Source organism: Wyeomyia smithii, chromosome 2 (genome assembly GCF_029784165.1).
Source record: "Wyeomyia smithii strain HCP4-BCI-WySm-NY-G18 chromosome 2, ASM2978416v1, whole genome shotgun sequence".
Classification (NCBI taxonomy): Eukaryota; Metazoa; Arthropoda; class Insecta; order Diptera; family Culicidae; genus Wyeomyia; species Wyeomyia smithii.
Window position 1 is genome coordinate 189,013,616 of NC_073695.1, and position 24,549 is coordinate 189,038,164.

General features: G+C 39.8%; 2 protein-coding genes across 2 annotated transcripts; one reads left to right on the forward strand and one right to left on the reverse strand.

Annotated features, from left to right (window-relative positions):
• Positions 1-5,971: 5,971 nt before the first annotated feature.
• LOC129723400 (eclosion hormone-like) lies at positions 5,972-7,166 on the reverse strand. The gene is made up of 2 exons (XM_055677598.1): positions 7,028-7,166; positions 5,972-6,945 (listed from the first exon to the last, which is right to left on the reverse strand). The coding sequence occupies exons 1-2, from the start codon at positions 7,110-7,112 to the stop codon at positions 6,755-6,757; spliced, it is 276 nt and encodes a 91-aa protein (XP_055533573.1). The 5' UTR covers positions 7,113-7,166; the 3' UTR covers positions 5,972-6,754.
• Positions 7,167-21,594: 14,428 nt separating this feature from the next.
• On the forward strand, positions 21,595-22,142 carry LOC129723631 (eclosion hormone-like). Its single transcript, XM_055677972.1, has 2 exons — positions 21,595-21,734; positions 21,800-22,142. The coding sequence occupies exons 1-2, from the start codon at positions 21,641-21,643 to the stop codon at positions 21,982-21,984; spliced, it is 279 nt and encodes a 92-aa protein (XP_055533947.1). The 5' UTR covers positions 21,595-21,640; the 3' UTR covers positions 21,985-22,142.
• The last annotated feature ends 2,407 nt before the right edge of the window (positions 22,143-24,549 follow it).

A 24,549-nucleotide genomic window follows, 5' to 3' on the forward strand; every position in this document is an offset into this window, starting at 1 on the left:
ATAAGGATTGTGTAGAACATGGGACAACTATGCTTAGAACGGCAGCTTAGGGAGTTGGCGATTACGATGAGTTCTTCATTCGTAATCACTCCCACCTCCTCTGCCTCGGCACGGCTAACGTCGTCACTCATACATTGGATGTTCACCAGGTCGGTTTACCATTTTTGGTCTGAATGCGGAGGTCCGCTATCGCGTCGGTCCATCAATGGACTGGTGGCTTTCAACGTCTAGGCTGGCGGTTTCTGGGCATGGTGGCGTCATATGACCGCGAAAGTGTGGCAACAAATTGATCGGCACACGCAAAATTGGAGTGTGCGTAACCAGATCATTTATGAGCGAAATTAGCGCATTTACTGATTAAAATTGGAACCAGTACAACGCATGTGCGTTGAGCATAACGCATTTGATGCTCTAGCGTATTTTGAATGTATTGCCCAGCTCCAAACCACTACACTTATAAAGCATCAGCCGATGTTCAGCAGGTTGGCATCGTTAAAACAGTGCAACCAGCAATCAATACTGATAAGTTGGGTACTGACTCCATTGAAGAAATTATTGTCTGATCGATCAGACTTTTATGAATCAGGTCATTTGAAAACATCATTCAATCATTAACAATAAACTAAAACATGAGATTAGTCCAAAACATTTTGTATTTAATTATGACTCTGGTTTCATTCACATGCATTCGGTTCTGCGTTACTGGCACCAGCGTCAATAACTTCCGCGGCAACAAGACTCGCCATTGGCTGTTTCGGTTGCTGACGATTTTTAGGGATGCACGAGCCGTTGATACGCACCGGCTCGCGAAAGTAAAGAACGGTTTTTTGAGCGCCTCGAAACTGATCGTTCGCCCGAAGCCGAAGTTTACCGAGACATTACGATTTTTGTGTATATGATACATATTCTGATTTTGATCTCTGTCAATGTATTCCTTATACAACTTTTGCGTTATGCGTATCACGCATTGGTTGTGCGAAGTCAGATCGAAATCTGTGCGAATTGAAAAGACACATTGGATGATTAAAGCTTGAACTTTTGCGTGCATTTGGGCGACAAATTCTGCCCGCCTCGCGCTCTCGTCTAATTGTTTCCGCAATTACCTTAGCATCGAAATGCAATATCCTCCACTCGCGGAGGGCTGTAGTGTAAATCCCACTCGCCGCATGATGTCTCGTGTTACGGTCTACACTATAGCAGACCGCCAGGTGGTCACTATAGGTGTAGCCATCGTCTACCCCCCAGATCGTGATCAGTCCTGGACTACAGAACATCAAATCGATGGTCGACTCCGCGCCGTTTCTACTGAAGGTGCTCTTGATTCCGACGTTGGCCAGATCTATGTTGAGCTTTGCCAAAGCCTACAACAAGATCCGACCTCTCTGTTTTGTGCGTCGATTTCCCCACTCGGGTGCCCATGCGCTGAAGTCGCCTGCCACCACGGCGTTAGACCGGTCAGCTCCACGGTGACTCGGTCGACCATCCTTGCGAACTGCTCGGTGGACGAACGAGGCGGAGCATAGCAGCTACAGTAGTACATTCCGTTCACCCTGGCAGTCGGGAATCCCTTATTTGAGGTTGACTCTACCTCCTGAACCGGGAACTTGCTGCCATGCCGGACCCGTCCGAGATCCAGTTACCGTTTCCGGAACCGTTACCCACGGGCTACCTGAGCCCTTTTGCTCCTTAGTGTCCATCGGGGGGGTTGTTTGGTCCACTGTTTCGCTGGCCTGTGGGCTGTTCGCGATTGGGCGCTTTTTGGTGCCCCTCTCCCAGCTAGTCTACGATGTACGATGCTGGCCTAACAAGCCAGTCGTCGTAGGTTCGAGTCTCACCTCGGGGGAGACTGTTAGTGGCAGTAGAATCGTAGCGCTAGCCCCGCAATTGTTCTGTACACTTAACAGTTGGCTGCGATGGTATAGTAAACAGAGGGCTTTGCTTTTGGTGTCCCCGGGAGCCGTCTCTCCCGGGAATTGCCTTGTTCGTTTAGCGGCTGGCACAGAGGCACAGACCGCCGCAAACGTGTTGTCTGTTTTGACCGGCTCCGTTGATCCCCCAGCCACCTTCGTGTCTCCTATCTCCAAGGTGATAACTTTTGCCGTTAGCTCGGCATGTTCCGTCCTCGCAGCATCAGCCAAGGATCGCCTGCTTCTGTGTTTGTGTGACTTTTCGCAAACTCTATGATAATATCGAGTTGCTCTTACAGCACCACCAGTCATAGAACGTTGCGACCAGTTGCCTTAATTGTAATCTTACTGGCGTCGATCCCATTGGGCGAATTGGTGGGAAGTGGGAGCGGCACTACTTGCTCCGTCAGAGCTGATAGTGTATCTTTTGCGAGAACTCGGCGTCTCACCACGACCTAGGCTAGCACTTGCTGATGGTCCAGGACAACTTGCTAGCAGTGAGCACTTCCGTGGCCTTCGGTCCTCGCCAAGTGACATACTGCTCTGCCATAAAGCATAGAATATAGAATATAGAATATAGAATATAGACTATAGAATATAGAATATAGACTATAGAATATAGAATATAGACTATAGAATATAGAATATAGACTATAGAATATAGAATATAGACTATAGAATATAGAATATAGACTATAGAATATAGAATATAGAATATAGAATATAGAATATAGAATATAGAATATAGAATATAGAATATAGAATATAGAATATAGAATATAGAATATAGAATATAGAATATAGAATATAGAATATAGAATATAGAATATAGAATATAGAATATAGAATATAGAATATAGAATATAGAATATAGAATATAGAATATAGAATATAGAATATAGAATATAGAATATAGAATATAGAATATAGAATATAGAATATAGAATATAGAATATAGAATATAGAATATAGAATATAGAATATAGAATATAGAATATAGAATATAGAATATAGAATATAAAATATAGAATATAGAATATAGAATATAGAATATAGAATATAGAATATAGAATATAGAATATAGAATATAGAATATAGAATATAGAATATAGAATATAGAATATAGAATATAGAATATAGAATATAGAATATAAAATATAGAATATAGAATATAGAATATAGAATATAGAATATAGAATATAGAATATAGAATATAGAATATAGAATATAGAATATAGAATATAGAATATAGAATATAGAATATAGAATATAGAATATGGAATATAGAATATAGAATATAGAATATAGAATATAGAATATAGAATATAGAATATAGAATATAGAATATAGAATATAGAATATAGAATATAGAATGTAGAATATAGAATTAATGGAATGTAGAATGTAGAATATAAAATATAGAATATAGAATATAGAATGTAGAAAATAGAATATAGAATATAGAATATAGAATATAGAATATAGAATATAGAATATAGAATATAGAATATAGAATATAGAATATAGAATATAGAATATAGAATATAGAATATAGAATATAGAATATAGAATATAGAATATAGAATATAGAATATAGAATATAGAATACAAAATATAGAATGTAAAATGTAGGATGTAGAATGTAGAATGTAGAATGTAGAATGTAGAATGAAAAATGTAGAATGTAGAATGTAGAATGTAGAATGTAGAATGAAGAATGTAGAATGTAGAATAAAAAATGTAGAATTTAGAATGTCGAATGTAGAATGTAGAATGTAGGAAGTGGAAAGTAGAATATGGAATGTAAAATGTAGAATGTAGAATGTAAAATGTAGAATGTAGAATAAGGAATGTAGAATGTAGAATATAAAATATAGAATATAGAATATAGAATGTAGAAAATAGAATATAGAATATAGAATTTAGATAAAGACCCACGTTATGTGTGACATTACTTTCTTCAAAGGCTTTGAACTCATATTCTACAGCTGGATAAACAATAACCAGATCGAAATGACAGTATAGATAAACACAGTATGTATAACGAAAATGAAAAATAGTATCCTAGAGTTTTGTGCGGAAGTTGTTATCTAAGGGTGTACTGAAAGTCCAAAGTTAAGTGGAATGTGATCTGATTATTGTCAAATTACTTATTGCTGACGCACCTTTTCGAACAAGGTCTGTAGCATCGAGGTGTGCACATCCACAACTACAGTAAAGATACTTAAATATAAATAACTTTGACTTTTTCAAAAAAATAATGTTTTTTAATGAATACATTAACCTAGTTCAACCAAGATTGAACATTAAGGAAATTTTCTCTACAAAAACATAAAGACCAACTGGTTTTCTGTGTTCCCGTACGTTTTTCCTGCATTCCCACAAAAATTATTACATCTTATTTTTTTATAAATAAATAAATAAATTCAATTTTTTTTAAAATATCCGATAAAATATTTTTAACTTTCCGATCCTTGATTCTTATCCAGTTGGCAACCGTTCTGCGAAAAAAAATTAGAGGTACATGGAAATTCAATAATAATCGAAATTTTGACACCGTGTCATACAACATGAAAACACAACTGAAAACAGGAAAAAACGTATATTTTCTAGCTTACCCAATCTACTAATCCATAGAATGGATTCTTCTTAGTTCACTTTAGATTTTTCATAAAGTATAATCCTCGAAAACTCACTTAAAAGCTTTAAATTTGAAATTATAGTCTGGCATCTACATTCGAAAACTTATTTAATTCAATCACCTACCTCAGAAAACAAAATCCGCGCATTGTTCTATACGGCTACAAAGGGACTCGTTCAACAGCCAACCAAAGTTTTTTTATCACTAGCGGACCACTTTTTATTTTAATCACTAAACGAAATCACTCACTACACTGAGAATACTTTAATCTTTGAAACGTTCACCACAAATTTCCAAAAACCAGCTTGAATTAGCAGAAATATATGAAATGAATTTCTACAATTCCTAAATTTCAACTGATGTATTTTCATCTGTTTTCACTGCGTTGAAGAAATTATTCCGACATAATTGACATAAATCTACAGCACTGTAGTGGTTACCTAGGTTACCAATTTTGCACGTCAACAACTGTAGCGGATATCTAGGTAACCTACTACGACGGGCTGCGGCTACATTCATTCATGATAATGTGATTCATTCATGATTAACAGTGTGATGAATATGGAGGCGTCGTGAGATGAATAATTGAGCAGTAATTCAAGTTTCGAGATGGATATGGAAGCGTTCTAAAAAATGGTTTGTTTTACAAAATTCAGGATAAATCTATCTTATTTTACTAAATATACAATTCTGAACGATTCCATAAGAGCAAGTAAGCATACTTAGTTTATTTGTTCAATGATTTCGTGAAAATTTGGTGTTTAATCCGAGCGTTCTTCGTGAATATCAGCTTAATTAGATAAATAATGGGGCAGTTCCCCTAGTATTTTTTTCTGAAAACTGGAAATACTGCAGATAGATAGATGACTAGTAATTTGAATATATAATAACAAAATTTTTGGATGATTGGAGAGCAAAAGCGTGATTGAGTTTCAAACCTGAAAAAGAAGTGCATAAGATTGACTACAACTTTTTTATGCATGAATAGTATTGATTGTTGTGTCCATCTTATCACAATAACTTTTTGCGAAATTTAATACCAGACATTGATTTCATACACCATTTCTAACTAATTTTAAAAGAATTGAATTTAATTTAATTTGTTTTTGAAATCTAATTCCAGAAAATAATTATATCTTTTAAAAACTATAAGGTGGCTTAAAATACTCTTTAACGATTTGTGTAAATCTTCAAATGTATCGTAGCTCCAGAAATCCATATATAACAGCTTTATTTGGCAAAATTACAAGTAAAGTTGCTCAACTTCAATCAAAGTTCAGATGTCAGGTGATGTCATGCGACATCATTCGCGTGAAATTGGTTAATAATAAGCGAATAAGAGTAATATGAATCTAACAGTAAACAACAAAAATACATGAAAACTAGTTAACTTTATTTTCGTATATTTTTAATAATTGTTCATGTAACCTTTCGTTAAGCAAAGTTTTATTCGGATCAAATATAATCTTTTCGAAGTGGTAAGTGTGATTTTAGTGTAAAAGTGTGATAGATAACAACGCAACTAATGTGAATAGTGACGTAATAGTGTGTATAAAAGCAGTGTCGGTTCAAAGTAACAGTGTGATTGCCACTTCATGAACATAACTATCCAATAACCCCTAGTAAAACTTTTTTATTTTTACATACTTTCTTGTTCGATTTTTTTCTAATATCGATTTTCAAATGCAACCAAAATTATGATGTGTCTTTTGAAAGGTTTGTGTTCCAGAAATTTGAACTTTTTGTTTATTCCGTACCACGATGTTAGCTTAGATCGTATATATTTTCGTTCCGACAAATAATGTTCTGTTTCGCAAAAGAATCGTTATATTTTCCTATCATTTGGTAAGTCACACTACAATTATAAATTAATATTTTCTAATCACAATTTAAATTTGATCAATTTTTTATTATAATTTTAGAGCCAATTTTTTTATCAAACTGTTATGAATAATATTTAAACCTTTATTTCGCATTATGACAAGATACTTTTTCTATCACTTATTTTTTTCTCTGCGGACCCGAATAGGTTTCTTGTGTGTACACATATAGATATTATTTTAACCACTCTCAAAATTTATATCAAACGAAGTTATAGAAAAATATTCATGAGGTTGAACACTTTTTATGAACATTAGCACTTCAGCACTTAGTAGAGCGAGTAGAGCACATATATTTTATATTTGACGGCGCATTAGAGGACCTTCTAGTGCAGTTCCAGCCTATTGAGAAAAGGTGCAATTGAGCCAATATCTTCGCAGTCTGGCATTATTTTCCCGCGAAACTTTAAACATGCATCCGCACAGAGCTGCCCCTCGAAGTACGCACCATACATCTTTTTACATTGGGCGCAGTTGTTCATGCAAACCCCTAGAAAGTCATAACCGCCCATCAGATCTGCAACAGAGAAAACAGAAACAAAAAAGGAGAATTAGATTAGTTGTTATTATCAGTCCTTGTTGAGAATTGAAATCATTACCAAACTGGGGAGCGGCTCGCACTGCATGGTCACCTCCTGCTAGCACCAGGAAAAGTGCACAGAGAACCAACTTTATGTTGACCATTTTATTAGAAATTTTTGTTACCACGCAAATATCTTCTCTCTAACAAGTTTCCTACCAGACTACATCTCCGGATGGGAAAGGACCGATTTTTATAGTCAGATTCGTCTTTCTAATTGGATTGGTTTTAGTCGACAGATTTTCTAGGTTTGCATTCCCTTTCGGAAATTGATTGTGCCGCTGGTATTGGAAGTGACCTGGAATCTCAGCAGGACATTCTTGAGCGAGGCATGCTATATTTCTTGCGTATGGTAAATGACCTTCGCTAGTAGCAGTCCTATTTTCATACCATAGTAGTAAGTGTTTAAAATGCATTTTGCAATTTACCATCAAATATGTAATATATTTACCATACAATTTATTTTTTTCGAGATTTCAGTTTGGAAAATGACGTCGTTTGCATTTTCCAGGACGTCTACAAGCCATATCGCACTGGTAACGGAAATGCGTCAGTGCTTCGTCCACATTCCCACGCTTCCCGAGAACCAATAAAGCGCTCTTCAAAAACCTCAGAACCGAACGCGACAAGCACTGTCCGCACGACTCATGAATGACCACATCCAATTTACTCCTCCATGGTAACACACGACAACAGCACAGACAAGGTAAGAACCAACAACACAGCTCAGGCAGTGCAACTTATTTTATGCCTCAAACGTCCGAAGCATGTGTTTTCCCTCCTTTTTCATGTTCTCACTTTTCCTGGCCGGGCAATTTGTTGTAAACGTTACATTTAAATTATAAATGTAGAACAACCTTTTAACATTGATTTCCTTCATATATGATGCCACAGATGCAAACAGCCTTTGGAGAAGGCCCACGAGGGAAACGTATGGCTTCCCACAAGCGCATGCCCTGGCCAAGCCATCAACCGAGCGCGCACAGCACACTTATTACCCGCTCAAAACAAGTATCAGCTATTCCAGGTATGAGCCGAGTTCGCCCCCAAAGATCAATTTCCCATAAGTTCTCCACAGCGCGAATTTGTTACGATTTCTTGGCCTCGGCTGTCTGTTGTCTATCCGGCCACGGTGCAGGTCCCTTTCGTGCCGCTCTGGCGAAGTTCGAACCGCTTCAACCAAATCCCGCAAACTTGAACGGGCGAGAAATGCTCTGGCCAGGCCAGCAAGGAAGAGGAAGACTTTTACGATATTATTTATATCTTTCCCCGTGCTCAGATCAAAGGCTATTCCCATAGTATATAGTTGCAAATGAAACGAAACGGACGGTGAGTTGAACTGCCGAAACGCGGTGTGGGTGGCTGGGTGGCTTCCAGTCCACCAGGTGAAAACGCATCTCCGTATTTGACGCCCATGTGTTTTCGATGCTAGGGTTTAACAAACATCAGCCCAGAAAAGAAACCTACCCGATGTTGTACCGATGCGATTTAGGGTTTTCTCTTAGTGATAGATTTACAACACCTTATCCGATGATTTCGGAGTACCACCCTAAGGCACACTTTCCGTTTTGAAACCATGCTGCAGTCGCGGTTAAAGAACCATATTATATACGGTTATTATAACCGCGTGTGTTACAGTAAAAGTCATCTCATAACAGCAGAAACTGATCGGTTGACGGGAGTGGGGCGAAGATGATCCCCCTCCTTGGAGCCTTCATTTGCAGCAGTACACCCAGAAAAGTGAGGGCAGTACGCGCACAGATGGAAGAGAAAGAAACCACATCCAGAAAAAGAACTAAATCGAATTGAAAATTCATTTGAAAAACATTCCACAGAGACGCGCGCGCCCGATAGGCTAAACTTTTGACCTCTCCCACATATACAGGCCCGGATAGGCTTGCCCTGCGGAAGATGAGTGGGAACTAGATGAGCCGTTCTCTTCGCTGGGTCGCGGTTCCGCGATCGTGGCAAAAATGAAGACGCGGCTCGCGAGTCGAAACAAGACGTCGCGGCTTATCCATCGGTCACATCTTGATAGTGGACTGTGACCTGGTTGCGACTGGGCCAACGGTCGGGTTTGTGTGTGCGTTCCGTTAGGGGGAGTTTTCCTGCTAAGAGGTGATTGTTTCGAGACGAGTGTACTGTAATCCTGTCAGATGTTTGAATCGTTCATCGAATCATCTTTTGCAATTTTTACAGAAGATGCTTCGATTGCATGAATGATAATCATCGCATTCGATGATAAATGGCACCATTTCGAAAGTTTGTTAGTGTGACAAAAATGAAATTCTGCATTAATTAAAAACTCATGCTAATGATGAATGAAGACAACAACGATGATTTTTCGATACCGGTTAGAGTTTATTATTCGAAAATTCGTTTATCCGCTGATTTGTTACCCTATCATTCGATCATCTAATAAAAGCGAAATGATTATCAGAAAGTGAATAGCTCAGAAAAATGACAAATGACGGCAACAACAGTGAGTAGAAAATAATAATTAGAAGCATCACATCATTGATATTTGCGGTGTCTTGACCTAACTAATTACCAATTTGAATAAAACTTTTTCATGAGATTTTGACCAGTGGTGATTCGACATTGGTCTTAGGAAGAGTTACCCTTACCCAGTAGTTTAATTGGCCAAAACACCTTGCCGGAGACAACGGAGATTGCGGGTTCGAGTCCCGTCTGGACGAGGGAAAAAATTTTCTAATTCTAGTCACACCTTCTATTCCCGTTCATCTTCGCATTCCCGCGAAACTACATACATTGCCCGCTTTACTAAACTTAAAATGTAAGTCAATATGACAAAAAATGAAATTAGTTCGTAAAGTAAAATTAGCACAACGGAGCTCTTCCGTGATACGCCTTCCATGGGAGTTGGCCACCAACTGACGTGTCTCATCGCTTGCGCCGCTGTAGATATAATAAGTCATTATACATAGTGTGCGTAAAGAGACCACTCTCTCAGTTGACAGAAATAAACTTCCACAGGGCAGTGTGTGCAGCTTCATCGCGGCGTGCGGAGATGCGGGAACACAATAGTAGAGGGTGATTCGACATTGGTCTTAGGAAAAGTTACCCTTACCCAGTAGTTTAATTGGCCAAAACACCTTGCCGGAGACAACGGAGATTGCGGGTTCGAGTCCCGTCTGGACGAGGGAAATTTTTTTCTAATTCTAGTCACACCTTCTATTCCCGTTCATCTTCGCATTCCCGCGAAACTACATACATTGCGCGCTTTACTAAACTTACAAAAAATTTATTGAAACAACTCAAAACATAACTCACCTGATGATTTCGTACCACTTTAAGGTGGAAGTGTGTTGAAGACACAAATGGCCGACTTCGAGCCACCGACTTCGAATTTTCAAAAGTATACCACTCGGTAATAGTTCATGTGTTTCCTGTGGAAAAATATGGCAATGTTTGTTATGGTGATGACAACATAAGATGATGTTTTCATAGGTAAATCGTTACTATTTACGAGTCTTGTGCCAATGAAACTTCGTAGTCAACCACGTAGTGGCCGACGACGAGCTTCTTCTTAATAATCCACTGTGTCTTTCCAATTCGCACAGAATTTGCTCTGACTTCGCACAACCAATGCGTGAAACGCATAACGCAAAAGTTGTACAAGAACTACATTGACAGAGATCCAAATCAGAATATGTATCATATACACAAAAATCGTAATGTCTCAACGAATCAACGGATCTTGCATCCCTAACATTTGTCTGCAACCGAAACAACCAACAGCAAGTCTTGTTGTCACAGAAGTTATTGACGCTGGTGCCAGTAACGCGGAACCAAATGCATGTGATTAAAACCAGAGTCATAATTGAATGCAAAATGTTTTGGACAAATCTAATGTTCTTGTTTATTGTTAATGATTGAGTGATGTTTTCAAATGACCTAATTTATGAAAGTGAATCGATCAGACAATAATCAGTATTGATTACTGGTTGCACTGTTTCAACGATGCTAGCCTTCTGAACATCGGTTGATACTTTATAAGTGTAGTGGTTTGGAGCTGCGGAATACATTCAAAATACGTTAGAGCATCAAATGCGTTATGCTCAACGCACATGCTTTGTACTGGTTCCAAATTTAATCTGCAAATGCGCTAAATGATTTGGTTACGCACACTCCTACTTTTGCGTGTTTACTTTGACTAACGGGTGCGAGTTGTACCACGGTGTTGGCAGGGCCGGCGTCACATTATTTTCCCGAGTGGGTAGTAAGGAATAGGGAAGGTTCATGGGTGACAAAGGCGTAGCCGGGGGGTGACCTACTGATACCTGAACATATTTTTACGAAAAATCGACAGTGCATCAACAATGGGGTGTCAATGGAATGTTTGAGAGAAGTTAGATTTTCGAATATTGTTCAGTGGTAATGTTTTCAATAAAAATGGACTTTTTCGGATGGTGATAGCAAAAAACCAGGACAGATAATTGATTTAATGAATTTCCCATGGAAGGTAATTGTGTAAGCTTACTTGCAGAAGCAATTCCACGACCTTGCGAGTAGCCTTCCGGGAGTTTACCGGAACATTCGCCATGGTGGACGAAAACATGCATGTAGGCATGTTTTTCAGTCCTTTCTTCGTTTTATTTATCAATTCCTCCTCAATTTTCACGACAAAATTGTTGGTGTAGGTCTCACGCTTCTGGTTTGCCCAGAAACTCTGGATGGGACGCACCCTGGATGACGTATCGATTTTCAGCCGCTTCATCTCCTCCAATGGTTGCTTTGAGTAGTGGTCCAACACTAGATCTGGCCAGAGCATAGCGTCTTCGCCCCTATGGTATTTCTTGATGAACGACTCAACTTCCGGTAGGCACTTCGGACTATAAATTTCCCCGTTCACGGCCAGTACGGAGCTTCTCACTGATTGTCAGCTGCAGCAGCACCTTCTTTGGGAACTTTGTGTGAAATGAATTTCACCACAGGGCTCAGTTCCTTCGTGGGGGAAGTAAAATACGGAGTGCCCTGCCAGTCATTGCCAGATAGTTCTCGACGTCGACTACCACCATCATGTCGCGATTCACCGGAAGAATCGGCTCGACCAACTTATTCAGCCGCTGCCACTGCGTTATTGCCTGCAGCTCCGAGACCAATGGACGGGACTGCCGCTTTCTGATGTCCATGTTTGCCAGATACTTTTCCACTGTTTGGTCGGTTACACCGACCTTCCGATCAAGCGTACGCGCGTCCCTCGGTCTTCCTTCTTTGGAGCTTCTTGTCGCTCAGGGTCGTCGGCCGTCCGAAACCGGTCTTTCTTTCGATGCTCTGATTGTAGTTCAACAGTGCCAAGATGTTGTAGATACCGAAACAAGCGTAACCGGTTTCCCTTTTCCATACGATGTCCGCATTTGACGCGGCGGGGTAACGTTCTTTGATCGCGCATATTTCTGTGCGGAGTAGCTTCACTGTTTTCGCCATTACGGTTAGAGTTCGTGTCATTTTTTTTCTGCTGACTGCTAATTGATGCTGCATGGGTAGTTTCATCAGTGCGTGTAAAGGTAAACCCATGAAAAATCGGCCTTTTTTGAGCATTTTTTTAATGCAAATGTTAGGGCTAAACAATTTTGTCTTCTCGAAAAAAGACTCCATGCAAAATTTGAGTTTTATCAGACTTCTGATAAGGTTTCACTTACAGTCGTGAAAGTCTTACACTTTTGACCAATCTAAAAATGCACAAAAGTAGTTCTTAATGTTTCCGAAATCGATTTTTTTATAGAAAATCGCTTAGAAATGCATGAAATGTCGAGATCAGATGTGATTTCATTAAAAAATATTCAAAAAAATTAACTTTCAGGGACATGAAAACTTTGAACTGGGAGACCCGAGCTACACCAGAACACACAAGTCACAGCTCGAACATTTCTTTCATCGATCAAAAAACTGTAACTTTGACCGCTTTGAGGCTCTACTTCCTGAAGTCCGATTCAGCTCAAAAATGGCATGGGAAATTTTTACGAGAAAACAAAACTCTATCGTAAATGGAATTCTCTATCGTAAATAATACACAACTGTACAACTGTACATAACACATTTTTTTTGGTTTTGTCCGATAGTTCCGTGTGAGTAAGTACCCACATGGATATTTTCCGAGTTGGTACTACTACCCAGACTACCCACATGAACCACCGGCCCTGGGTGTTGCCAACCTCTGTCCGGCTATTATCTTCGCTGGTCGCTCCTCCGACATTCGTGCCATGTAGACCCACTGTAGCCTATCGTATTTTATTAGTTTGATGATATCCGCATGTTGGTATGCTTGGTGCAACTCGTGGTTTATGCGCCTGCACCACACTCCATTTTCCAGTTTTCTGCCAAGTATTGAACGCAAGACCTTACGCTCACCGATTGACTTTATTCATCAACCAATACTCATGGCTACAGCGTACCAACGGGAGAATCAGCGTCCTGTAGAGCGCAAATTTCGCAAGTTTGCGGCTGTTATCCGTCTCTTCACTTCGTGTCGAACACCACTAGAGTAACATAGATATCCCATCTATCACAATCTCAGTACTGAGACTCAACGAACTTCCGCGCTCTCTGTCAGCCACCATGCACTTTCTCTTAGGAGAATTAATGATAAGTACAATTCTCGCTGCTTCCCTCTTAAAAGTCACAAACGCAATGTTAAACAACAGATTCCAGAGCTCGTCACTTTGCTTCAGATCGTCCAACGTCACGAACGAGTCCAAAATTACGCCCGTTATCCTGACGCATAATAAAAACCGGTCAAGGTTGGATCGATACAGCTAAATTTGTTTTGTTGGAAAATCATGTTCAAGCATAATCTGCCAAAGCTCGTTGCGCTTAACTGAACCGTATGACGCCTTGAAGTCTAATAACATGATGAGCTTGCAAGTTCACTCCTCTGAGAACAGTCTATGGAACAGGATGCGTGAGAGAATGTTTGCCGTAACTTTTTTCGAGATTCGAAGGGACTCGAGAGTGTCCCCGAAACTCGAACTACACACATCACCCGATCTATCGTCGACTCGACCAACCGTGTCAGTTTATCCGGGAGACCGTAATCGTGCATGATCTGCCATAACTGTTCTCGATCGATTGTGTCGTATGCCGGTTTAAAATCGATAAACAAATGATATGTGGGCACATTATATTCACGGCGCTTCTGTAGGACCTGCCGTATCGCGAATATTTGATCCGTGGTGGCGCGGGCACCTATAAATTCCGCTTGGTATTGCCCCACGAACTCACAAACGGTGATAGTCGACGACACAAAATTTGAGAGAGTACCTTGTAGGCGGCGTTCAGCAGCGTGATTGCACGGTAGTTGCAGCAATCCAACTTGTCGCCTTTTTTGTAGATGAGTACACTGTACCCTCTACCACTCCTCCGGTACCACCTCCTCCACCCAAATCTTGGCAATAACCCAGCGTATTCGCCACCGTGTTTCAACAGCTCGCTGGGGATTTGGTCAGCTCCAGTGGTTTTGTTGTTTTTCAGCCTGCCGATCTCCTGGTCAGGGGCTAAAATCCTTTCGTAGTCTGCGCATACACCGAGATCTACTACCACTCGGTCGTCGTCCTCTGCTACATCGCCATTAAGGTATTCATCGTAGTACTGCTTCCACCTTTCAATCACCTCACGCTTGTTCGTTAGAAGGTTGCCATTCAGGTCCCTGCACATATTGGCTTGTTGCACATAGCTTTCGCGAGAGCTGTTCAGCTTCTCGTTGAACTTTCGTGTGTCATTCGCTAGTACAGTCCCTCGCCTCGCAATCTCGATCTTTTTGCTGGCACTTCTTTTGCCGTAAGACCTAGTTTTGCCTGTTCCATCGGTAGCGTCGGTAGCACTCCACGTTCAGCCTTGTTGGTGTAGCAACACTCTCGCTCGTGCTGCATTCTTCCCTTTCACTAACTGTTTGCACTCGTCGTCAAACCAGTCGTTTCTCCTGTTCGGAGCCATTGTACCAAGTGCCGCTACAGCAGTACTACCTATGGCTGATTGAATGTATCTCCAGCTATTTTCAAGAGTAGCTACGCCAAGCTGCTCTTCCGTTGGTAATGCTGCTTCCAGCTGCTGAGCGTACACCCGTGCAACCTCGGCGTTTCGTAGGTGCCCGATGTTTGATCGCGGTGGGTGACTTTGACGCGCAACAAGGTAATAGTCCAAATCTATATTCGCACTGCGGTAGGTGCGTACGTTGATGACGTCTAAAAAGAATTTACCTTCGATTAGAACGTGGTCGATTTGGTTTCCCACTTGTAAGTCAGGTGTTCTGCAGATGACTTTGTGGATGTCTTTGCGGGTGAACATGGTACTTCTGACTACCATACCACGGGAGGCTGCAAAGTTCTCACATCGTTGGCCGTTATCATTTGATGCGGCGTACAGGTTATTCGGCCCGATTATCGGGCTGTACCTCCTGTGCCTCCCGTGTTATCTGAGCGTTCATATCACCGATGACGGTCTTAACGTCCCGTTGCGGACAGCTATCATATACCTGAAGCAGCTTTCCATAGAACGCATCTTTCTCGTCATCGGGTCTTCCTTCGTGTGGGCAGTGCACATTGATGATGCTGTAGTTGAAGAACCGGCCTTTAATTATCAACTTACACGTCCTCGCACTGATCGGCTGCCACCCGATCACGCATCGGCACATCCTACCCAGCACAACGAAGCCAGTCTCAAGCTTTTTGGTGTTACCACAGCTCTGATAAAAGGTAGCCTCTCGATGTCCGCTTTTCAATACCTTTTGTCCCAACCAGTAAAGTTATTCCAGTGCTACGATTTCGAAGTTGCGTGGATTCAGTTCATCATAAATGATCCTGTCGCAGCAGTAAAAGCCTAACGATCTGTTCCATGTACTGTTTCGTCGCCAAGATCTGTGCCGATTGTTCCGGTCCGTATTTACTTTTCCGATATTTGCAACGTTTGGTGTTTTGCGGGGCGGCTTGTTGGGCCTTCCAACCTCCTCGCCGGAGGACCACCGTGTCAGCTCTGTTTAAAGTCCCACGCTAACACCAGGACGTTGATCAGCCACACCTAACATGGAGATCAGACGCTGTTTTGAGCCGTACCATCTTTGTAAACAGAAGCTCAGGTTGGCGAAGCATTTTCTCAACCGCCGAGATATGGTTATGATATGGCCAATGATCGCGTCGCACCTTCTCACTTAGCTATTGTCGGATGACAGCATTGCCCAGGTAACGCCAACCAGTTGTGTCCATATTTCAACTGGTAGTCAGCGTAATATGTATTTCACGTCTGACCTCAATCGGGGCTAGCTGCGATCTAAATTTTAGTTTCATTTTTATACTTTTATTTAGACTGCCGGTTTCATATTTCCATATCAAATTCTCGAATGATCATGTATGTTTTTTTCTGATTATAATTTTGATTCCCAATTAATCATTGAAAACTTTTCAAATTTAATACCATACCAAATAACCATCCATTTTTAGAATATATTTTTGCTAGTAATATGTTTGAAACAAATTTCTCCTCTTCAATAACCTTTGAAAGATAAATGCTAAGATTGGACTATTTTATATTCGATTTATCGATAACTTTTATCCAAAAAAAATAAAAGAAACAATTCTAAAGATAAAAAATGGCTTCTGGGGTCGATTTACAGCCTTTGGGTATCATCCCAATTCCGGAAACACTCCTATTTGATCGTTTTTGGCCTTTTTTTAGCTGTTTGCCAGAAACCAAGAGGTGCCTCCTTGGACTTATAACTGGCATCTGGAGTCGATTACCTGCTTCTGAGCATCATCTCGGTTCTGGAAATACCCCTATTGGATGTTATTCGGCCATTTCAAGCTGTTTTCAAGAAGCCGAAATTCGCCATCTTGGAGTAAAAAATGACTAGGGTCAATTTCTGGCCCCTGAATATCATCCCAATTACCCATATTGGATCTCGTATGGTCTTTTTCATAGCTCTGATTGATAGAAATCTGCGTTCAAATCAAGACTCTACGGTTTGAAATAGTGCAATTATTCGCAACATGAAAGTACCATTTTCCGCAGATTGATGGACGCGTACGTAATTTTCTAATTGATTGCTCTAAAAACGAAGGAAATTCGTTAAAAAATTATTTTATAACCGAGTTATACATATTTGAAATTGGACAATTTTTGTGACGCTCTGATGATTGTAAAATTAAAATTCATTTTACACCTTAATTCAGAAGCGTGCCGAAAAACTTCTACGTCAAAAATAGAAAAATTTACCTAGCTCTTGTGTAATTCAAAATTGAATGTGTATTTTGAATATTTCTTTTACAAAGCAATTTTATTTCCCTACAACTTCTCAGATAAAAATCGGTATAACTTAAGTTTTCTGAACTACAACGCTTTAGAAATTTGAATGCAAATCCAACATGATGCTTGATTTTTATCGAGCAAACTGAGCTTTTTCGCGGGTGGGAGAATTTTTCAGAGCCAACACTGATTCCCTACACTATAAAAAAGAAAACTATGGAAACTATGAAAACTAAACTTTCATTAACCAAAAAAGACTTGATTTGTTTTTAATTATTTAAAAAAAAGTTGAAGTCATTACGCAACTTCTTATAAAAATTCCAGGATAGAGAAATGAAAAATAAATTGATAAATAAACGTTTTATGAAAGGGTAAATTTTAAAAAAATATTAATTTCGACCTTTCACAAGTTATTTGTAATCTAATAATTTTAAACAGTTGAAATAGTCAGTTCAAATCGGAAAGCCTTCAATGCATCCGTTTTCAAGTTATTCCGAATTTAATTTAAAAAAATTAGAAAATAAACAACACCAAGCACAGTAGACGGTACGGGAGACCAGAAATAGAGACATAGAAGGTGTGCTTGTTTGAGCGTAATTGTAGTTTGCTACCCGTATATTAAATTACTACGGATTTTTTGTCATGCTACACAACCCCCCTTAGAGAGAATAATGTAATAGGGTCTCGCATAAATATTTTTTTTAGATTATAATTTGTTTTTTTTTTTTTTGGTTTGTTCTTCTCTTCTTTTGATTTGTCTTTATTTTCAAAAACTTTAAGCATTGCTTAACCGAATTTCTTACTCTCAGTATCAGTGAGAACTTTGACCCATTCTAATTTTTTTCACTTTTTTATTTTGTTCGTAGAATTGGGTTAGGTAACAGGCTTAAATATATTTCCTCTTCATTTTCAATATTGAATTCCGGTTGTTAAATTTGCTTAGTTTTTGATCAATCTTTTTTATGGACTATTATTGTTTATCCTGTGGTTGTATTTTAAGTTCGCAATTCGATTCACATATGTATATAACCTCATATGGTCTTGAATAAATTGAATTTACATTTCGTTCCCGCTCCCTTTGCCTCCTACGCCTTTGTCACCTCGTGAGCTATTTGTAATTTATAATGTTATTTGTTCCTAGGAAACATTTATAAATGACAAAGCTAATAAGATTTTTTGAAATTTATGGAAGTTCTCTTATTGCATCAAAATACAAATTAGTTCAATAATATTTTCGAAATTGTCAAAATTAGTTTTTCCAAATATCAACTCGAATGGAATAAAATTACGATCTGTGTTAGCTGTGGTATTATATAAAAAAACATAGTATATGACCCAATCATCCCAATCTGATTGGCGTTCATTGGTGATTGATCGCAGATAATCGTTAAGACATCTGTGGTCTCTCTTCAATGATCCTGTCGACTCTGGATGGAAAGGTGTTGAAAAGGTTTGTTTTATCTGTAAGAGTTTGCATACCTGGTCAAAAATCTCATTTTTTACTTCCCTATAACATGTTTTTAGAAGAAAGAAAATTATACAACTAAAAGCTTCTCAAGGTGTGTTACAAACGGAACGCAATAGTAGAAGGCGATACGAAATTGGACTCTGGAGAACATACCTTCCTAGTTGTTTAACTGGATAAAACACTATGCCGGAGACATCGAATATTGCGGGTGGGAATATCGTGGTATAATCCGCAGTTCTCATTCATTTTCGCATTCTCGTAAAAATTACGTTCACTTCCTACTTTACAAAACTATTGAAAGTATTTGCCAAAGTTTTTTTCAATGATTCAATCAGACTTTCATTTGAATGGCTTCGCTAGTGTGCGTCTCAGTAGGCTTTCACTCATGAATCTCTTAGAGCAGCATTTCTTTAAATTTTTCAAACTCTCGATGCGCTTCAGCTACAATTTTCTTTGAATAAAATTGGAAACCAAATACTTCCCACCAATGACGATAATATGGCACAAAATTGGCCATTTTCACACAACTAAATCATCACTAACGTATCAAAACGGCTCAAAAGCAATCATGTAAATCAAACATCAAACAGCTTATTGCGAAAAATCCATGATTTAAGTCCCTTCCATCCACCGTGGTAACAAAAATAATTGTTTACCACGAGACCCCAAGACAACTAGTATAAAGCTTTTTCAAACTGTGGTTGGAGTAAGTTATACCACAACGATAATTCACAAGATGTTGTGACATTTCCATCATTTTCCAACCTGTCTTCAGAATGATATTCTTTTCATTTACGTCATTTTAAATCATTATCGTCTTCTGAAAATACATTTCACTGGGATTTACAGCCGCTCATTTCGACTGGGAATACGACGCCACAGAAGTAAACGATTTGCCTAATGTTTTCTCTATGTCAGGGGCATATACTTTTTCCCCAGAAGCGACTCGTGACATATTCGGCGCAAACGGTCCTAATTGACCTATGAATAACCGCAGTGATATTCCCCGCAAAGTGGCTATCAAATAAATTCATTCACCAAATTTGTAACTCCCGAAATTAGTACCGACATTAATACGCTTTCCTGGGCGCGCTGGCAGCGCGCTCTTGAAGGAACGAGTCGACATTTTATTCTGAAATATAGATAATAAGTGTTTTCTTTCCAGTTTCAATTCAAGTTGGGATTATTTTTCGTAGGATACTCGAGTTCTATAACTTTTCTCTTAACACTACTCATAAGCTTTTGCACAGTGTGTTCTCCGACCATTTTTACCACTTCAAACCAATCTTTTTTAAATTTTTCAACATTGTCCGCTGGTTTGACATATTTCCTCAGCTTTACCTTGGTCAAAGCCCAAAAAATTTCAATAGGGCGAATTTCAGGGCAGTTTGGAGGATTCATCTCCTTTGGGACACATGTGACATTATTTGTTTTATACCACCCTAGTGCATCCTTAGAGTAATGGCAGGATGCAAGATCGGGCCAAAAGATTGGAGGATTGTTATGCTGCTTAACCATGGGTAACAACCTTTTCTGCAAACACCCTTTCACGTAAATTTTACCATTCATTGTGTCATTCGTAATGAATGGACGAGATATTTCCCACATTCACAAATGGCCTGCCAAACTATTACCTTCTTGCCGATTTTTTCGGTGTAAATGGCTTTCACTGGTCCATCCTTTCCCTTCGGTGATGTTAAAATTGCGGTCCTGGCAGAGTCTTATGGTCCAGCTTTATGTAGGTTTCGTCATCCATGATAACACAGCCCATTTTTTTGGTCAGAAGTTTGTCATAAAGCTTCCGAGCTCTCGGTTTCACAGATTCAGCTTGTTTTGGATTTCGTTCTGGCTGCTTCTGCTTCCGACGGGTATGCAGACCCATTATTCCCTAGGCACGCATAACGTTACTCGTCGAGGTTCCAAGCTTTCTCGCCACATCTCGTACTGACACTGAAGGATGCCGCTTGTAGTATTCCCTAACCTTTTTGTCCATTGTGGGTTCAACAGGCCCGGGTTTTCTACCACGTCTTGGGGCATCAGTAAATGTGCACTCTTCAAAATACTTCTGCAATGCGGTTTGAACTGCTCCGACACTTATACCTTCTTCTCTGGCTATTTTTCTTATAGAAAGACCACTCACGGTGCCCCATTTGTGCACAATTCGCTTTCTTTGCTCGGGAGAAAGGCCACGCATTTTCAAAATTTCGCACTAAATGTTAGAAAAAATGACAGTATCTGTTTCCTTTGGATGTAAACAACAGGACGCAGCCAACGTTTGGTTGAATACGCACGTTATTTGCACGTTATTTGAAATGACGGTTTTTTTTTTGTTCATATATAATTTATTTGACACGGCACAAATACAATTTAATGTTTAACGGCGCCAATTATATCTGGTAGCTTACTTTCTAAAGTTTCTCAATAACTAAAAGCAAATTTTTTATCCTCGCTGCCGACTACGAGCTGAGAAATGACGGTTGATCGTAAGTGTATTTATAATTATCGGAACGGTCTATATTGCGCCAATTGTATCACATCCATAATTCATAAATTTTGAAAAAAATTAAATTTTCAATGTCCCTAAATAATGAAAGACAATGATGACAAATGCTAACTAATTACGAGGTTTTCGACCCTATGTTATCATTTCAGTGAGAGACATATCCACAGAAAGACATGTCAATCTTCAACGAAACCACTTTCACATCATAAAGAGGAGGTGATTGCCATATACGAATTGCTAATGGATATCCTGGCTTCATCCGGTCGCATCAATCGCATCAGTTCAGTCTGAAAGACATCCTGTGAGTGCTGGTATAAATATCCTATGAAATCAGTTTCCAGTATCAGTTATCAATCAGTCCATCTGCCAAGAGAGCATTTCGCTGATACAATACAAGCAATCAAATGTTTACAATTAGATTCATTCCTTTCGCTCTTTGCGTTGCTGTTTTCACTATTGCACTCGTGCTTAACGATGCGGAAGCCAATCCCCAAATCGGTTATATTGCTTCATTTTTAACAAAATTGGTTCGAATAAGTTTTCAATTTTATTCTTATAATCAGATCTTCTCGGTGGATATGACATCATCGGAGTTTGCATCAACAACTGCGCCCAGTGCAAAAAGATGTTCGGCGAGTTCTTCGAGGGCCATCTGTGCGCCGAGGCGTGCATTCAGTTCAAAGGAAAAATGGTGCCGGACTGCGAGGACATCAACTCGATTGCTCCGTTCCTGAACAAGCTGAACTAGGAGGATTTTTGTACTCTGTATTGCCTTCAAGTGCACTCGAAACGCCACTCGACACTCGCAGTCCCAATGTTACCTTATGTGTGTGTTTATATTGATATATAATTGTAATTCAAACAACAAGCAAAATGCTACCTTTTTAGAAGCTCACAAATAAACCCTAGCGCTCGCTATGAATACGAAATTATTCTAATTTCCTTTCTTTGGGTTCACCGAGGGGGCATGAACTGGTGTTTGCTCTAGCCACCGGTACGAAAACAAACCATATGGCCGATGTAAGGCGAACGCCTCGAATGACGGCGATGATCTTCGATCGGAGCTCTCTTGTCAGGGTTCTATTTATTCTAGCAATTAAAAAAGCAGATCTAGAGACTCTTGATCGCTAATCATAACAGCTCTTCTGCTGCTCGGGCGAGTTACATAGGCAGGGAATCGAGTACTACCATTACGTTGCGCATGTGTAGCTCTGGATGCTGTACGCGGTCTCAACGAGAACTTCCACGCCCGGTCGTGGTCGGGTTAGTAGGAGCAGAGACCAGCAAGAAACTTTAGCCAAGAAAAGTGTACAAGTGGCCGGATATCAAGTGCCCGGCTGCCGTCTGCAGGCCGATGCTGGCGTTTAACAGCTAGGGATCTCCGCTCGTCGACGTCGTCGTTGTTGTCAGGATGCTGCTGCTGCTGTTGGAGAATTATAGGCACCAACCAGAAGACGAGCAGATGATGGAATTCAAGCAGCTGAAGCTCGTTGTGAGCTTTCAAGTGTAAATAAACACTCGTGGTTTATTTTGAAAAGCAAAAGTTATTAAAACCGGGCGTGAATGGAATGGTACTGACTCACTTACTCATGCAAGGTGGGCGATGGACTGTTTTCGATATTGCTGCAAGTTCAGAAGGGAATTGTTACCGAATAAACGATCAGTGAACTGCTACTTAACATGGCCTTTTTACCTGCTGCTTTCTATTTTGTGTCAATGTGGAACTGATTGATAATTTAGTAAATAAAAACCGAAATTCTAAATAATTCTATCCAACTTAGAATATGTCAGATCAGTTTGACCGCAATACTATAGATAAACTGAAAGTAGGTTTTGATCTTGTTCTCGGGACAATGTTTGTTTTTATTGTTCTTAATTTACCAATCTTCATTTGGTCTTCAACGTTCGCAAACAGTGAGCTTCCATCTTAAACAACAAGAAGACTGCTAACAGCATCAACACCGCAAACTCATTACCATAAACAAATCTTTCCGACAACAAATCTGTCCTATTTGTACTAATTATGAATAACAAATTAGAAAAAAAAGCTTTTCTGACGCAGCAGTCAAAAAGCGTGAAGATTTCCGTTACTGATTACTGCGGCTAAGCCCTGCAGCTCCGCACGGCAACAGCAGACAAGCTGGCAGCATAAATATTGGCCGCAGACAAACAGAAGCCTGCCCGAAATTCCTGAAACTGAGCACTGGGTTCGAATTGTAACAGTCAACAGCCACAACTGCCAGTGAATTACGAAAATCATTCAGTCACTACTGTTTGACTACGTGTCCACCTTCAATGCGGGACCGAGAGATGTTTGTGGAAGCTGTGACAAATCTTCGAATGAATAATGCATGACCTAAGAACTGTTTAACGGCACGGAATTCAAAGTAGCTGCTGCTTCGCGAGGCTGTGGCTTTGTCGTTGGATGCAAAGTTGTAAAAATTTGAGTCGCTGTTTGTTCCAAATTCTTGCTGAATGAAAAAACAAATTGGTGGCCCCGAATCGCGTCCACAAATTGGTCATGTGTTTAGGAACATGGTGTCAAGAGTATCACAGGTTTGACGGAGAGTTCATTTTTATATTTTGAGGCTGCCTATAACACCCTATAAGCCACCACTGAAAGGAAGCATTGTATACCAATTGTTATTTAAATTATGCTTTCAAATATATTTTGGAATGCACTTGATGGATTGGTGTGGAAATTAAAGCTAGAATTGTTACTTGTTTCTGAGAACAATCCATTTTTATGTATTTGTCTGTTAAAATTTAGAGTTCTGGAAGCAGAACAGTTACCAGAAATCAAAATACTTAGCATTACAAGCACAAAGCACTAATATTCGCTCGGTATGATTCCCATGCTATGATGAATGAAGGGAAGTCATATAGTATGCTCCCTACCCGCCCGCCACCAAATGCATTTAATACAATTCCACAGCCGCAGTTCCATTATCCACTTGGCTTCGATCCTGTTCGTCCGCATTTCATATGCCATATCAAACGGAACGCCTCATTCTGTTGCTTTGCGCCGTGGTTGGTGGCTGCTTGACTCGTTATATCGCTTTAACCTGTTAACCTGGGTTCGAAAATTATGCGGAGAAATCCTAAACAACCGAGTGCGACCGCTCAGGTGTTGCTAGAAACTATTGCGAGGAATCGTTTCGCCTCCATCAGAAAGGACTGAGCAGGGCTGAAGAGGGACGCGGACAGAGGGACCAGACAGAGTACAGAATTAATTACACCTTGGAAATGATTACGCGTGTGGGTGTCACACACAATGAGGTGCATCTTCAGCTTGGCTGGGTTTGATCACTGC

Bases quoted from the DNA above. Each gene is read 5' to 3' on its own strand.
- LOC129723400 (XM_055677598.1), bottom strand. From the start codon at position 7,112: ATGGTCAACATAAAGTTGGTTCTCTGTGCACTTTTCCTGGTGCTAGCA. The intron at 6,946-7,027 runs GTAATGATTTCA...TCTCTGTTGCAG, and splicing joins GCGAGCCGCTCCCCAGTTTG to ATCTGATGGGCGGTTATGAC.
- LOC129723631 (XM_055677972.1), top strand. From the start codon at position 21,641: ATGTTTACAATTAGATTCATTCCTTTCGCTCTTTGCGTTGCTGTTTTC. The intron at 21,735-21,799 runs GTTATATTGCTT...TCTTATAATCAG, and splicing joins GGAAGCCAATCCCCAAATCG to ATCTTCTCGGTGGATATGAC.